Consider the following 15,887-nt stretch of genomic DNA (forward strand, 5'->3'; position numbering starts at 1 on the left):
GCCTGACAGCTTGGCCAACCATTTATTCCCTGCCAATCTGAAGGCACTTTGCTTGTTGGAATGGTTTTATCCATGCTTACAGCTAACTGCAAGAAACAAAGGGGGGTTGGGGTTTTTTCTTTCGCTTCAAGCTGGCTGTGAAACTGCATGTGCAACGCAGGGAAATGAGGAAACAATCTGATGTGTGTTTTCCAAAGTGCCACTTGAGAACATAAAACAACTGAAGAGGAAAATATCATCTTGTTCTGTTAATTGGTGGTTCTGGTATTTTATGGTTTATTTCTTTTATTCCCCCCCCCCCCCCCCCCCCCTTCTATTTCTCTCTTAAATCCTTGAAGGCAAAAACCTGGATTTCAAAAGCTAATGCATGCTTTAGACTTCAATCCTGATGAATAAAAACACAATGGGTAAGGAGAGGAAAGGAAACATTAAATAAACAGAGTATGGAATTTCTCTTAGGTCTCTTCCTCCAAAACAGTTCTCAATTTCTCTCTTTTAAAATCTTTAATCAGACTGATGAACTCCAAGGACTGTATGGAACCCCAATCATAAGGCTGCTGGCATGAGAGAAGAGGGTGTGGAAATGAATTAGCTCCCATCATCTGTTAATACCACCAGCAGGTATCCTAGAGTTTAATTCACATATTCCTGGAACATGTTTGAAAGCCCAAACTTCCCAAATCCATTACACCCTGGATGTGCTCCGGCTGCTGCCTCTCTCAAAGAATGCTACTGAGTGCTGCATGGTACAGCCTTAATGACTCTAAATAACTGCAGTATCACAGTGTCACCAAGGTTGGGAGAGACCTCAAAGATCATCAAGTCCAACCTGTCACCACAGACCTCATGGCACTGAGTGCCACGTCCAGTCCCCTCTTGAACACCTCCAGGGACGGTGACTCCACCACCTCCCTGGGCAGCACATTCCAATGGCTAACAACTCTCTCTGTGAAGAACTTTCTCCTCACCTCGAGCCTGAACTTCCCCTGGTGCAGCTTGAGACTGTGTCCTCTTGTTCTGGTGCTGGTAGCCTGGGAGAAGAGACCAACTCCCTCGTGGCTACAACCACCCTTCAGGTAGTTGTAGACAGCAATAAGGTCTGCCCTGGGCCTCCTCTTCTCCAGGCTAAACAATCCCAGCTCCCTCAGTGTTATTGTCACCTAAGGGAAATAACTGTAGGCTTTTCTTTGTGTGTGTAATTTACTTCTCCTATTAGGCTGCTGGACCACGTTGTCTTAGCAAGCTGCAAAGCACCCTGACTAGCATACAGTAGGAGGCTTTCAAGAAATAAAGTGCTTTTGTTGATCTTCCTTCTGTTTGGTTTTAGGATGTTTATTTGCAACTTGGTCATTCTGCTTCCATCTTCCATTTCTTGCTGTGTTTGCATTTCAAATAACAGCACAGGATATGCAATACTTCTTGCTTCATTTCCATATCTGTCCTTCTTAGAGGGAGGAATAAAATCAAAATCTCTGCCAACCCTGATGAATCTTTGTTTATTCTCTAGTTGCACATCTTTATACAGCAATTTCTGCCAGATGGGGCTTGGTTTCACAGGACCACAGAATGGTGGGAATTGGAAGAGGTGTCCAGGGACCAGCTAGTCCAATCCCATGATAAAGCAGGGTCACCCAGAGCAGGTTGTTCATGCAGGTTTTGCATCTCTTGAGATGGAGACTCCACAACCTCTCTGGGCAGCCTGCTGCGCTACTCTGGCACTCTCACAGGTAAGAGATTTTCCATATTTTTAAGTGAAACGTCCTGTGTTCCAGGTTGTACCTGCTGTCCCTTGTCCTGGGTAACACTGAAAAGAGTCTGGCCCTGTCCTCTTGACCTCCACCCTTTATATATTTATGAATACTGATAAGATCCTCTCTCAGTCTGGTCTTCTCCAGGCTAAACAGCCCCAGGTCTCTCAGCCTTTCCTCATCAGAGAGGTGCTCCAGTCCCCTCTCCAGTAGGTCACTGTCTGTTTTGAGCTGGGGAGCTCAGAACTGGACACAGTACTCCAGGTGTGGCCTCACCAGGGCAGAGTAGAGGGGGAGGAGAAGCTCCCTTGACCTGCCAGCCACACACTTGCTAATGCACCCCAGAATTCCTTCAGTCTGCACTGTTTGACCATTCCTATTTCATCCTGGTGAGTTTTGAATGAGGAAGAGGAAATACAATGCAGGTTAAAGTCATTAGCTGGAATACTGTAACATAATTTTTAATACTTTCAGCATTAATACTAAGTAATAGTGGTCACATTCTTGAAGATGTAGGATGTAAAGTGTTCCCTTTCACCCTCCTAGATCTGAGCATAACTAACCCTCCAAAACTAAAATGCTGTTACTTTAGTTGGGCACAAAGTGCTATGGCAGACCTAAATAGTCCCTGCATTTCATATGGAAGCCTGCTTGTCAGCTGTGCAGCAGCCCCGTGGGTAAAGATCCAGCTGCTCAGGTAGTGTGGCCCATGTATTTAGCATATGATAAGGTGAGCCAAGGGGAGGTTTAATGCAGATAACAAATTTCTAAGCTCAGCTGTCACCAGGCACTTATAAATAGGCTGATAAATTTGATAGGCCTGAAGCATTCATCATGCAGAGCTGCAGGCCCCAGTCTCACCAGGTGCAGCTGGGCAATCCTTCTTGTGCCTCTCTACCACTGCCTCTCAAGCCAGACTCATCTCAGCAGCTTTCTGGCTCTGGACAAGCAGTACACAGTTAGTTTCATGCTCCTCATTTCCTTCCCTTCCCATTTCCCTTCTTTAATTAGAGGTCAGTTGTGACATTTTACTTTATCACTGAGGGTGGACTTTGCACTCAGGGTTTTTTTTTTTTGTGTAAGGACTACCCATTCCTCAGCTTCCAAATCAGTTTTGTAGGCAGTGATTAACAAAACTCACAAAAGTCCTGCCTGCTGTGATTCTCATGATTTACACTTAGTATCATAGTATCAGTCAGGGTTGGAAGGGACCACAAGGATCATCTAGTTCCAACCCCTCTGCCATGGGCAGGGACACCCCACACTAGATCAGGCTGGCCAGAGCCTCATCCAGCCTGGTCTTAAACACCTCCAGGGATGGGGCCTCAAGCTTCAGCCTTGAAGCTGGCTTAGATCAGGGAATAAACCAGACCTTTATATTAACATCAATCTGCAGTTTATTAATACCTTATAAAAACCCAACCTCCTGTACTGTTTCTCCCAACTATGTACTGAAGTGCAGTTTGAGTTTGAAAGTGTTTGCCTCTGATGAACCTTTTCCTTCAAAAAAAATCAAGAGATGTTGTTAAACTAAATGAACACAACATCAAGTGCCTGATGAGTGATGAGAGGTTTTATTTTCCACAGGTCAGACTGCTTGGAACAAAGATATAATCCCAAGCCTTAAAGACTCAGAGGGTCTTCCTAGAGATGAAAAAGGTCAATACCAAGGCCAGCATGCAGGTATCCATAACTATGCAAATGAATCACTAGACTCTTACTTCAGGTCCTGGAGGGTGATTTTTAATCAATCCCATTATGTGCCAAAGTCTTCAGCACATCTTAAGTTTCTATGCAGTGCTTCTGTCCCTTTGTAGTTTTACATGCAGTTTTGGAGCATACTTTCTCATAGCTTAGTAATTGTGTGTCAGCTGTGTCAAGGGTTGGAGCTGTGGAGGGTTGGAGGGTTGGCACAAGCCTGGCTTCCTGCTGTGGTTCTGAATGGCTGAAATTGGCTGCCTTTTCACTTTGATGGAGCTGGAGAGATCTACTTGGCAGTGGGTGCTGCAGCATTGGCTCCTGTATCAGTCATGGATTTGGGCTGGATTAATCTCTGCCTACTATGTCCTCTTCCAATTTGTGTGTTGATGTTCAGGGGCTGGACCATTGTCTTTTAATATTCTTTTTCAGGAGGTGCTTGGGGCAACTAATAAATACTGCTGGACAATAAGGTAGGGTTTTATCTTGGCTACTGCCAACAAAGAAGAGAGATTTATTGCTATCTAGAGCCCCTTCTGTCCTGCAATCGATATGCCCACATCTAGCATCATACCCTGATGTGGTGTCCATGATGCTTATGAATGCTTAGAAGAGTTAGGTGTCTGTTTTCATTGATTTCAGCTTAGACAGGTTATCAATGTATCTTAGGGAATTTAAAAGGCATTCTGGCTCCTGCCCTTATAACCCCTTAACAGCTGGATTGGTGTAAAGGCACAGATACTTCAACCTACAACCTACAGATTCACGCTGTCTTCATGTTTATGCTTACCCCAGTGTTATTTGCCCTCTTTGTAAATATTAGTTGCCCTGCACTGTGCAAGGTTACAGTCTCTTACTCTGTAAAGTTGGGATTTGACCCCGTGGAAAATGCACTGACAAATCAAAACTTATAATCGGTTTAAAGTTCAAGGGTGTAGCCAAATCCTGAGCCAGTGTAATTTGACCTAGATTCATTGAAGCAGAGCTGCAGTGAAATGCATGCACAGAGCTGTCCTTCTGAGGTTGCCCTCAAACGGTGGGGATGCTGAGGAAACAGAATCACAGAATGGTAGGAGTTGGAAGGGACCTCTGAGGACCATCTACTCCAACCTCCTGCTAAAGGAGTGTAACCCAGAGCAGTTGTCCAGCATCACAATGTCCAGGCAGGTTTGGATTCTCCTTGGAGAAGGAGACTCCACAACCTCTCTGGGCAGCATAGCCTGGTCCAGTGCTCCATCACCCTCACAGGAAGGGAGCTTTCCCTTTTGTTTAGATGGAACTCCCCATTTTCCAATTCGTACCCCTTGCCCCTTGTCCTGTCATTGGCACCATATTTAAAGCCTGGTGAAGGCTGTGGTTTGCTGCTTCAGCAAAATGAAATTGAAAAAAAAAAAACCTCTTGGGCTATTTTCTTCAAATCATAGTATCATAGTTTCATTCAGGGTTGGAAGGGACCACAAGGATCATCTAGTTCCAACCCCCCTGCCATGGGCAGGGACACCCCACACTAGATCAGGCTGGACAGAGCCTCATCCAGCCTGGGCTTAAACACCTCCAGGGACGGGGCCTCAACCACCTCCCCGGACAACCCATTCCAGGGTTTCACCACTGTCATGGTGAAGAACTTCCTCCTCACATCCAGCCTCAATCTCCCCACCTCCAGCTTCATTCCATTCCCCCTAGTCCTATCACTACCTGAGATCCTGAGAAGTCCTTCCCCAGCCTTCCTGTAGGCCCCCTTCAGATACTGGAAGGCCACAATTAGGTCACCTTGGAGCCTTCTCTTCTGCAGACTGAACAGCCCCAACTCCTTCAGTCTGTCCTCATAGGAGAGGTGCTCCAGCCCTCTGATCATCCTTGTGGCCCTTCTCTGGACACGTTCCAGCACATCCATATCCCTCTTGTAATAGGGGCTCCAGAACTGGAGGCAGTACTCCAGGTGGGGTCTCACCAGAGCTGAGTAGAGGGGGAGGATCACCTCCCTTGACCTGCTGGCCACACTTCTCCTGATGCAGCCCAGGATCTGATTGGCTTTGCGGGCTGCAAGTGCACACTGAGAGCTCATGTTGAGCTTTTTGTCCACCAGCACCCCCAAGTCTCTCTCCTCAGGGCTACTTTCCAACCAGTCACTGCCCAGCCTGTATTTGTGCCTGGGATTGCCTCGACCCAGATGCAGGACCCTGCACTTGCTCTTACTGAACTTCATGAGGTTGGCTTGTGCCCACCTCTCCAGCCTGTCAGTGCTAGTGACTGAACACGCAGAATGCCAGGGAAACTCTGTCAGCTGACTTGAAGGGACACTAGCAATATACACCTGCTGATTTTCCTGCCACTAGAGAAGGGAGTATGTGGCAGTTTGGGCTGGGTGCCTCCTGCTGCTGCCATACAGGGTGCACCTCTGGTGCCCCGGGTGTCCAGCCCAGTGGGTGGACACAGGCAATAGTGTATTTCATACCCATAATGTTCTGCTCCCCATAAATCCATCTGCAAGGTCTCAGACTTCCTCTTTCTTCCCTCACTGCACCCGTGGGAGATGCTCCCTGTCTGGTAGTGGAAGGGGAGTTATCTTGAGGCCTCTTAGGCCTGGCTAGACCTAATGCCAGGAGGAGAAGGGGAAAGGGCAATCTCAGAGCTGGCCAGCTGAGATTAGCCTAACTGTGGAGGGGAGGAAGAGAGAGCCCTGGGGGTTCTGGGTATACCCTCAGGTAGGGAGAAGGGAAATGCTGGGAGGCTTCTGGGTATGCTTTGGGATCTTCTTCTGTCACTGCGCTTGTGGTGGTCCCGTTTGGAGAAAAATATTTTTGTGGTTAAATCATATACAAGAAAAAGTAGTTTCTGTTGTTAATCATGTCCCAAGATTCTGATACAACCAGCTTGGACTAATTATTGATCCCCCACCACACCTCACACTTTAAGGCTGCAAAACACCTGTCTGATACTGTCCTACTTTGTAAGGTCAACATCACACTTAATGCATTTCTGTTTATAAACATGATGAGCTCCTTTGGGGGATGTTACTATGACTGCAAAAGACACACTATGCTATGGGGAAATGGTCCCACTTGCTAACTAGGTGACTGTGTTGTTCCACTTTCACTTTCTTAAATGCTGAACTGGAATCTAAAACTCTATTGTTCATTCATGCCGTGGGGCGGGGGGGAGGGGGAAAGTGTGCCACTACAGACCGTGTGTGTGCCAAGCACTGGTACATGCTGCCCAGTGCGTTTGTGGAGTCTCCTTCTCTGGAGAGATTCCAAACCCACCTGGACATTGAAATCCTCAGCAACCTACTCTGGGTGCCCCTGCTTTAGCAGGGGGGTTGGACTACATGATCCCCAGAGGTCCCTTCCAATCCCTGCCGTACTGAGATTCTCTACGACTAACACAAAGGCATCTACTAACACACCGCCGGGAATAATCCGTTTATATAACGTGCTCAAATGTGCCTCGAAATAGAGGAAAATGCACCAGCGAGGAGCGGGGAAGAGCACAGGGGCTGTGGGAACACTGGGGACTAAGCATCACCCACTCCCCTCACCCACACCCCCGAGCCTCCATTTCAGTGTCCCCTCCCGGTTCCTCGCACTGCCCTGGAGAGCTCAGCGGTCCCTCCAGTCCCTCCGCCGCCACCGGCTGTCTCATTGAGGGGCTGGAGGGGAGCAACTAGAGACATCGCTCTGACAATGTACGCCCCGAATCTGACCCGTAGAAGGAGGGAGGGAGGAGGAAAGCATTGGGGCCCCGCGGCGGCGGCTCGTGTGCGGTCGGATCTGGGAGGGGGGATGAAAGGAGGTGGAGGAAGAGAAAGGCAGAGTCTCTGATGGCGACTTGGGAGGCCCGGCCGGGAGGACACTCACCATGGCGGCGCGGCGGCGAGGCGCTGTCCAGGGTAGGGCTCGGCTGGGCTCGGCTCTGCCGGCAGTGCCCGCCGCGCCCGCGCTATAAGGCGCCGCCTCCTCCCCGGCTCCGCCGTGCCCGCCCCCGCCGGCGCCGTGGCTGCAGTGGCCGCCGGGGCGAGGTGGGCTGGGCTCGGCCGGGTCCCCCCAGCGCACCTGGAAAGGAAGGGGCGTGAAGAGGATAGGGAGCTGATGATGAGCAGCCTCTGGAAGGTGGGAATGAGATGGCTGAGAAGGGGAAGGGATTGAAGATGCTGTTCCATCACTCTAAGTGTTGCTGTGGGCAGCGGCCGCCAGCCTTTGACAAAGGCATTGGGAAGATTCAATTAGCAGGGTTCTCCATTGACTTGTATCAGCAGTAGTGTGGCCAGCAGGACTACGGCAGTGATCATCCTCCTGTATTCAGCACTATGAGGCTGCACCTCAAATGCTGTGTTCAGTTTTGGCCCCCTAACTACACAAGATGGACATTGAGGTCCTAGTGCATGTCCAAAGAAGGGCAACGGAGCTGGTAGAGCACAAGTCTTGTGAGGACACAGTCTCAAGTTGCGCCAGGGGAAGTTTATGCTCGAGGTGAGGAGAAAGTTCTACACAGAGAGAGTCATTCATCATGGGAATGGGCTGCCCAGGGAGGTGGTGGAGTCATCCCTGGAGGTGTTCAAGAGGGGACTGGACATGGCACTGGGTGCCATGGTTTAATAGTCATGAGGTGTTGGGTGACAGGTTGGACTAGATGATCTTTGAGGTCTCTTCCAACCTTATTGACTCTATGGTTCTAGGAGTGGCTAAGACAGCTGGGGTTAAAACATGCTTGTATCTAAGTTTGGAAGATACTGTACAACTCTAGAGGTAAGTCTCATGAGCAGCATCTGAGGGAAGTTAGGTTGTTTAGTGTGGAGAAAAGGAGACTCAGGGGTGACCTTCTCACTCTCTACAACTCCCTGAAAGGAGGCTGTAGCAAGGTGGTGGTCAGTCTCTTCTCCCAAGTGAAAAAGGACAGGACAAGAGGAAACTGCCTCCACTTCTACCAGGGGAGGTTTCGCTTAGACATTAGGAAAAATGCCTTCCCCCAAAGGGGTGTTAAGCCCTGCACAGGCTGCCCAGGCAAGTGTTAGAGTCTCCATGCCTGGAGGGATTTAAAAGATGTATAGATGTAATGCTGAGGGACATGGTTCAGTGGTGACCTGGCAGTGCTGGGTTAACAGATGGACTTGATCATAAAGGTCTCTTCCAACCAGAATGACTCTAGGGTTCTATGAGTGGCCAGTTTGGGAGCAGACAAGGGCATCAGTTGGCTACTGTGATCCTGACGTGATCCTGTTGCGTTTAACAGAGAGGTTGGCCTATAGTCCAGCACTCCTATTTGCTGCTCAAGTTCTCTGAAGACCTAAATCTTCCACACATCATCCAAAGAGAGGTCAATGTCTCCCTATGTCCTAACTGTGATATCTCCCCAGAGATCTGTTTGCTAGGGAGGGACTGATTTGATAAACAAATATTTGTGTAAGTTGGGTACGGAAGAGGAAAATCATACAGCGCAGGAGGGGCTACTGACCCAGTTACAACTCTGCCACTGATATGAAACAGAAGGTGGTTAGGGGAAAGGAGAAACTTGGTGGAACAATGCCTTCACAACTGACTTTTGTGCTAAATGCAGATGAAGAATTCTACAAAATGTGTATTTAAACTATCAAAGCTTATGGAATGTGTCCTGCTGCTTTCCTCTGGTTTTACTAAAGCAGTCTTCAATGTGCACCTGAAATAGCATAAAGGGCTGTGGTTAGTAGGCCAAGAGAGGCTCTCTTGCCCCTCTACTCTGCCCTGGGTGCATCTCAAATACTGTGTCCAGTTCTGGACCTCTTAGTTTAAGAAGGACCTCAGAGAACTGCTTAAAAGAGTCCAGCACAGAACCACAAAGATGCTGATAGGAGTGGAACATCTTCCTTATGAGGACACACTGAGGGAGCTGAGGGCTCTTTAGCTTGGAGGAAAGGAGACTAAGGAGTGACTTATTCATGTTTATAAATATGTAAAGGGTGAGTGCCAAGGGGATGGAGTCAGGCCCTGCTTGGTGATGCCCAATGACAGGACAAAGGGCAATGGGTGGAAGTTGAGGCATAGAAAGTTCCATGGAAACAGGAGGAAAAGTTTATTCACTGTGAGGGTGACAGAACACTGGAACAGACTGCCCAGGGGGTTGTGGAGTCTCTCTCTCTCTGGAGATATTAAAGACCTGCCTCGACACATACCTGTGTGATCTGGTATAGGTGATCCTGCTCTGGCAGGGGGCTTGGACTGGATGATCTTTCAAGGTCCCTTCTAGCCTCTAACATTCTGTGATTCTGTGGAATCAAAATAATCTTTCTTAAAAAACCAAAATTCATCATCTTTGTTTTATTTCCAAAATTAAAGCTTGTGAAAAAAAACCCAAACCAAACCAACACATTCCCACATGTGTTCCCATTGCTGCCCTCTCAATTCTGGCTCTTCAGAGTTTTGTTGACCAGAGAAGAGCCTTCCTTGGTTTCAGTGGCAGAAGCATTGGAATAAGCTAAGGAGACCAAGCGTGGTGCAGGAAAGGTAACATCTTCACAAACCGAAGTACACTTGATGTATAGACAGGCTGTGTTTCTCCAAAATGCAGTGCTGATGTTCAAAACATCTTTTGGAGGAGGATAAGGGAAGACCTTCTCACTCTCTACAACTCCCTGAAAGTAGGTTGTAACAAGGTGGGGGTCTGTCTCTTCTCCCCAGTAACAAGTGACAGGACAAGAAGAGATGGCCTCAATTTGTGCCAGGGGAAGTTTAGGTTGGATAGGAGGAAAAATGTCTTCCCCCAGAAAGTTATCAAGCCCTGGAGTGGGCTGCCCAGGGAAGTGGTTGAATCATCATCATCTCCAGAGGTGTTTTAAAGATGTTTAGATGTGGTGCTACAGGACATGGTTTAGCACCAGATTTGGCAGAGTTAGACAATGCTTGGACTTGATGATCTTAAAGGTCTTTCCTACTGAAACAATGCTTTGATCTTGAGACTTCCTTCCTGGTGGGCTCTTTGTCCATGTCCTACTTCAGCCCTTGCTTTCCCTTGGACCTAGACAAAGAGCTACACCAAAGGCTGTGAGACTGGCTGTCTTCCCAGGGCTGCCTAGAAATGATACTGCCAGAAGCTTCACGTGAAAGTGTGTCCTTGTGTAACTTCTAGCCCACTTTTAGAGTTGCAGGCTTGTTTGCTTCAGCTTCCAATCTCCAGCATGTTTGTTTGCACTGAACTGAGGTTGACCTGCCAGCCTTTCCTCTAATTCATCTTTCTGATAGGCTATTCATTGAATTCTTCTCATGTTGCTAAAGACCATCTTGAAATACTGGTTGGGGGTTTTTTTGGGGGTCTTTTTGGTTCACTCTGTTGTTCCCTAGGCAGAAAATTTTCTTCTCTTTAGGTACTGTAGAGCAAGGAGTACTTTGGAAGCTGACTGATGGTGAAACATGATAGTGACTTGGAATGTTTCAGCTTCACAATTCTTATTCCAATGTCTTTACAGTCCAAACAGGCTGGAGCTAGTGTGTCAAGCCAAATCTAGACCCAAGCACAAACCATTTTTGCCCTTATTCTTGTTTTCCTTTATCTAAACCAGAAACAAAATATACGTTCAAGTTTGGCAAAGGTGTAACACTTCTTCATTCTTGAGTACCTGACACATTATACAATGCTCTCAGGAAGCCCATAAGGCAAACCATATCCTAGTCTGCATCAAAAGGAGCATGGTCAGCAGGTCAAGAGAGCTGATTCTTCTCCTTTACTCTGCTCTTGTGAGACCCCACCTTGAATACCGCATCCATTTCTGGTATCCCCATCATAAGGAGGACACAGAGCTGTTGGAGTGAGTCCAGAGGAGGGCCACAATGATGATCCAAGGGCTGGAACACCTCTGCTGTAAGGATAGGCTGAGTGAGCTGGGGTTGTTCAGCTTAGAGAAGACTCCAGGAGCACCTTATAGCTTCTTTCTGGTACCTGAAGGGATCTTATGGGAGAGAGACTTTCCATAAGGGTGTCTAGCAACAGGACAGGAGGGAATGGTTTTAAGCTGAGGGAGACTAGGTTAAGATTGGATCTTAGGAAGAAGTTCTTCAGTACAAGCATGGTGAGACTCTGGAATAGGTTGCCCAGGGAGGCTGTGGATGCCTCCTCCTTGGTGGTATTCAAGGCCAGGTTGGGTGAGGCCTTGAGCAGCCAAGTCTATTTGAGAGGCATCCTTGCCCATGGCGGGAAGGTTGGAGTAGATGATCCCTGTGGTCCCTTCTAATCTGAGCCATTCTACTAGTCTATAATTAATGTCATTTTCTTCTACAGTAGCAAGTTTTAATCAATACAATAATATCTACAATGAAGACACACATAGGAAGCAAACAGGATTCTGAAGGCATCTAAAAGAAGTTGTAATAGTGTTGTGGATATTTTTAACACCTATCTAGTGACCTGAATTTGGAGATTTAAGGACTGTGGCAGGATTTGGATTCATCTGTTTTGTTTCAAGGGCACTGCCATTTGTTTAGTTGGATACCAGGCAGAGAGTACAGCAGATCCCTGCCATGCAAAGAGCTTTGAGTGATTGTTGAACCACGTTGTGCTGAGAGGGAAGGGAGAACAGCAAGTCAACATGTGGACAAAAGGAATTGCTTAGTTCCAGCTGAAATTTCCTGGAAATAAGGAGAAGTGGAAGCAATTAAACCAGCACTTCAGTCAAGGGGAAATGGTGTTACACAACTACTTCTGTTCATGGCAAAATACCACTTGGAGTTAGCCTGAGTCCTGCTGGTGTAGAGGTTGTGGTAGGTCAGACTTCATCACAAACTACTTAATGTACAGGATCACAGACCAGTTGAGGTTGGAAGGAAACTCTGGGGGTCATTTGGTCCAACTCACCAGCTCAAACAGGACCACTTACTGCTGGTTTTTCAGGGCTGTGTCCAGTCAGGTTTTGATTATCCCTGCATCTTAGGAAAAGCACATTTGTGTTGCAATGGCTTTGGAGCTCCCAGTTCCCATGGGGTTTGCAGCTCAGCAGGAAGCATAGAAGAGATGGTCAAATCCTGCAATCATCCATGTAGCTCTCTCTGTCAGTAGCATCTGTCCAACTCACTGGCAACTAGCTCAGATAAAAGAGGTTATCTATGTTTTGTCTAATTTTATTGGCACAGGACAATGTTTGTGTGACTAAAGATCTTGGTTCTGCTAGTGACACCATGGGCTCAGTGTGAAAGAACTTTGGTACCTCTCAGCAGGGGCTTAAGAACTGTCAGCAATAAAACTGTGTTGAATCAAATCAGAAGTAAAGTACCAAACCAGCTCTGTAAGCCTGCCCTCTTGCTTTGCTCTGATATGATGAGTTCTTTCTTAAATGCCTTTTTTTTCCCCTATGCTGCTTGGTTTTTAAACTCTAGCTGGTGTGTGCTGTACCTTCTGCACAGCCAAAGGTAAAACTTTTATTAAACCACCAGCTGTGTGGACATAAACTTAAAGCAAAGCCACAAAAAACACGCTGGGGGAAGTAGGGAATGAGCAGATGTGCAGTTTTTGTAATACATGCTGTGTTCTAGCACCCTCTTCAGGAGCACAGCAATACTGCCAGGATCTCCTTTTAAACCGGGAAAGCAGTTGCAGTGTGCCCAGGAAAAGTCCTTGGTTGCAGTCACAGATCCTGGTGGCATTAACTTGCTGTGAATCGTGAGTGGACCTGAGGGATCTCTCACATCCACTAGTATTCAATATTAGGGTGGCACATGGAGGTGCAAGTTTCATAGAATCATAGAATAATTTGGATGGGAAAGGACCTTTAAAGGTCATCTAATCCAGACCCCCTGCAGTCAGCAGGGGCATCTTCAGCTAGATCAGGTTGCTCAGAGCCCTGTCCAACCTGATATGGAATGTTTCCAGAGTTGTGGCATACACCACCTCTCCGGGCAACCTGTGCCAGTGTTTCACTACCTTCATTGTGATCACAGTCTTGCTGTGTTGAGACCTACACCAAAGAGGTCATGGTGTGATACATCACAGTGCAACACAGAGGGGAAGGGTAGAAGATGCCTGTTCTCTATATTCTTGCCCCAGGAAATAGAAAGGTATGGGTAATAAAAGGAAGGTAGCAAGGTGAAGGTCACCAAGTATATTCTGAAGAGAAGAAAAGGCTACACTTTGTGCCTTCTGCATGAACTCCCTGGTCAGCTTCTGGGGTACAATGATAGGCAGTGAAGCTTCTGTATGTTGTTTTGGATGCAGCAGTTGGTATGGTTGCCAGTTACCTTCAAAGACAAGGTATGTGCCAAAAGAATTAAAAAATTAGGACACCATAGAACAAAAAACTGCCTGGATTGCTTGAACTTGCTCTGCTTGTGCATATCCATTTTAATTAGCCTTATTTGCAATAACAGCCTTTAGCAAGACTCCTGTTTCATCAGTGCATGGTGAGGATGATGATAAACAAAGAGGAGGCCATGAATGATGCAAGAGTCTGGAACAGGAGGAAAGGTAATCTTAAAGTGGATGGAATTCCTTTCCAGGACTAGAATCCACTTCTATAATGTCTGTGTTGTTATGGGAGATTCACAGATTGCATCAAGTTGGAAGGCACCCTCAACAGTCATCTTGTCCAATCCTTCTGCCGTGAGCAGGGCCACCTCCAGCTATTTGTCAACAGTTAGGACTGGGCCAGTCCCTAGAGAGTGACAGACACTCTCTATTAACCACTCTCCATTCCCAAAGGGAGGAGAAATGGAAAAAGAGAGAGAGAGACTGATTGACTGGAGAACCAAAACAGCTTTAATGACAATATTAACAATAAAATGAAATATATACAAATGGATACAAACCAATATTGAGCCCAACCCACTGATGGCAATGACATCACTGTCACCACTGATACTGGGGAGGTCCCAGACTGGACTGAGTTGCAGCTGAGAACTTGATTCAGGAACACATGGATCAGAATCAAAGGCAGAACAGAGTCCTCCTTGGATGCTAGCCATTGAAGGAGAGGTTTTAACCCTGGTGATCCCTCAGCTTTATACTGAATAGGATGTAGATGGAATAGAATCCCTTAAAGGTCAGTTTAGGGTCACCTCTCCTGTCTGCTTCTCCCTGCAGGTGCCACCTCTGATTTACTGCACCCCAACATGGGACACAAGATTAGCAGTGACCTTGGTCTCCACGGGAACAAGTAATGCAAGAGCTTTTCTGCACCCCAACACCTTAGCAGCAGCTTTCACCACCAGTGTTATCACTGGTAGAAGCAGCCACTGTCTATGCAAACATGCTGCTAGCTTCAGAAGGTACCATCACTGAGAAGAGCCTCAGCTGGAAAGGAAATTCATGGAACAGAATCCAGTTCTGTTCTAGCTTAAGCCCAGGCAGAGATAACTAAATTTCTTTTCTACAGCTAGTCAAAGATTTTGTCCTTCACTCTGCTGTCTGCCTGAAGGTAATCAAGTGTAGATCTATCTACATGCTGAGCACATACAGCTGCACCTGACATTGGTGAAAGCTGTGCTGCAAATGAATGAAATGCAAGGAAAACATGAGATTCTCCCCATAAACCAGCTGGAATGGAGGCTACAAGGGCACATCCAAAACCAGCTGATAGCTCAAATGTGTATTTCAGCTTCTCCCTGGTGAAGGAGGGATAATAACATCCTTCCCCTTTGTCTTGCTATTCAAACACAAACTACTAGTTAACTCCTGTGAAACAACTGGTTAGTCTGCATGTATCAGCTCTCACACCATGAAAATAAAGCTGGTGTCCTCAGCATCTGTGTCCCTCTTCCTTGTCACTAGGGTTTTACTCTTATTTGCAGCATCATGTGGCCTTGAGCTCTATGGGAACATGTTAAATACTGGTGCTTTGAGCCAGCTTGTGCTTTGGAGCACCACCTGCCAGAGGCCCTCTAAATGTCTACTCACCAGTCTTGTGCTGCAGTCCTTTTGTTGCTTCACGACCTGACCGTCCACTTCCTCCACCACCCAAAACATATCTCCATGTGTACACAGAGAGGACTGGAACATGTGATGAGGTAGGACTGGAGCATCTGATGAGGCGGGGCTGGAAGTCCTGGGGCTATTTAGCCTGTAGAAGAGAAGTCCGAGAGAGGATCTTATCAATGCTTATCAACATCTGAAGGACAGGGAGCAAGAGGATGGGGCCAGACTCTTTTCTGTGGCGCCCAGTGTTTTTCTTGTCGTGAGGGTCCCAGAATGAACCCAGTACTCCTAGCGTGGCCTCACCAGTGCTGGGTACGGGGGAACAATGGTCCTGGTCCTGCCGGCCACACCACTCCTGATTCTGGCCAGGATGTTTGTTGTTGGCCTTCTTGGCCACCTGAGCACACCGCTGGCTCGTTTCCAGCTGGCTGTTGACCAACACCCCTAGGTCCTTCTTTACAGGGCAGCCACTCAGCCCCAAGCAGGGGGTTGTTTTGACGCGGGTGCAGGACGCGGCACGCTCCGCGGAATCTCAAAGCGGCCCCGGGGCGGGGCGCGAAGGGCAACGGTTGCCCC

At 47.5% G+C, this 15,887-nt stretch overlaps 1 protein-coding gene and 1 long non-coding RNA gene across 5 annotated transcripts in view; one reads left to right on the forward strand and one right to left on the reverse strand.

The window, feature by feature from the left end:
- The window catches only part of ELOVL2 (ELOVL fatty acid elongase 2), a 66,290-nt gene that overhangs the window by 44,722 nt on the left and 5,681 nt on the right, over positions 1–15,887 (reverse strand). For 2 of the 4 annotated variants that reach the window (XM_068166867.1, XM_068166866.1), the window contains one exon: positions 15,294–15,456. In XM_068166867.1, the coding sequence (XP_068022968.1) occupies positions 15,294–15,395 (102 nt within the window). In that variant the 5' untranslated portion in view covers positions 15,396–15,456. Of the gene's footprint in view, positions 1–7,303; positions 7,369–15,293; positions 15,457–15,614; positions 15,813–15,887 lie in introns of those variants that run through there. The other 2 variants (XM_068166865.1, XM_068166868.1) reach the window with 2 other exon arrangements.
- Positions 1,512–15,111, forward strand: LOC137455774 (uncharacterized). Its single transcript, XR_010990903.1, has 4 exons — positions 1,512–1,727; positions 3,336–3,431; positions 13,769–13,865; positions 14,481–15,111. It is a non-coding gene; the product is annotated as an uncharacterized lncRNA (long non-coding RNA).

The sequence above is a fragment of the Melanerpes formicivorus genome, unplaced genomic scaffold (genome assembly GCF_026170545.1).
Source record: "Melanerpes formicivorus ecotype bairdi unplaced genomic scaffold, bMelFor1.0.p_v2 SCAF_109, whole genome shotgun sequence".
Lineage (NCBI taxonomy): Eukaryota > Metazoa > Chordata > Aves > Piciformes > Picidae > Melanerpes > Melanerpes formicivorus.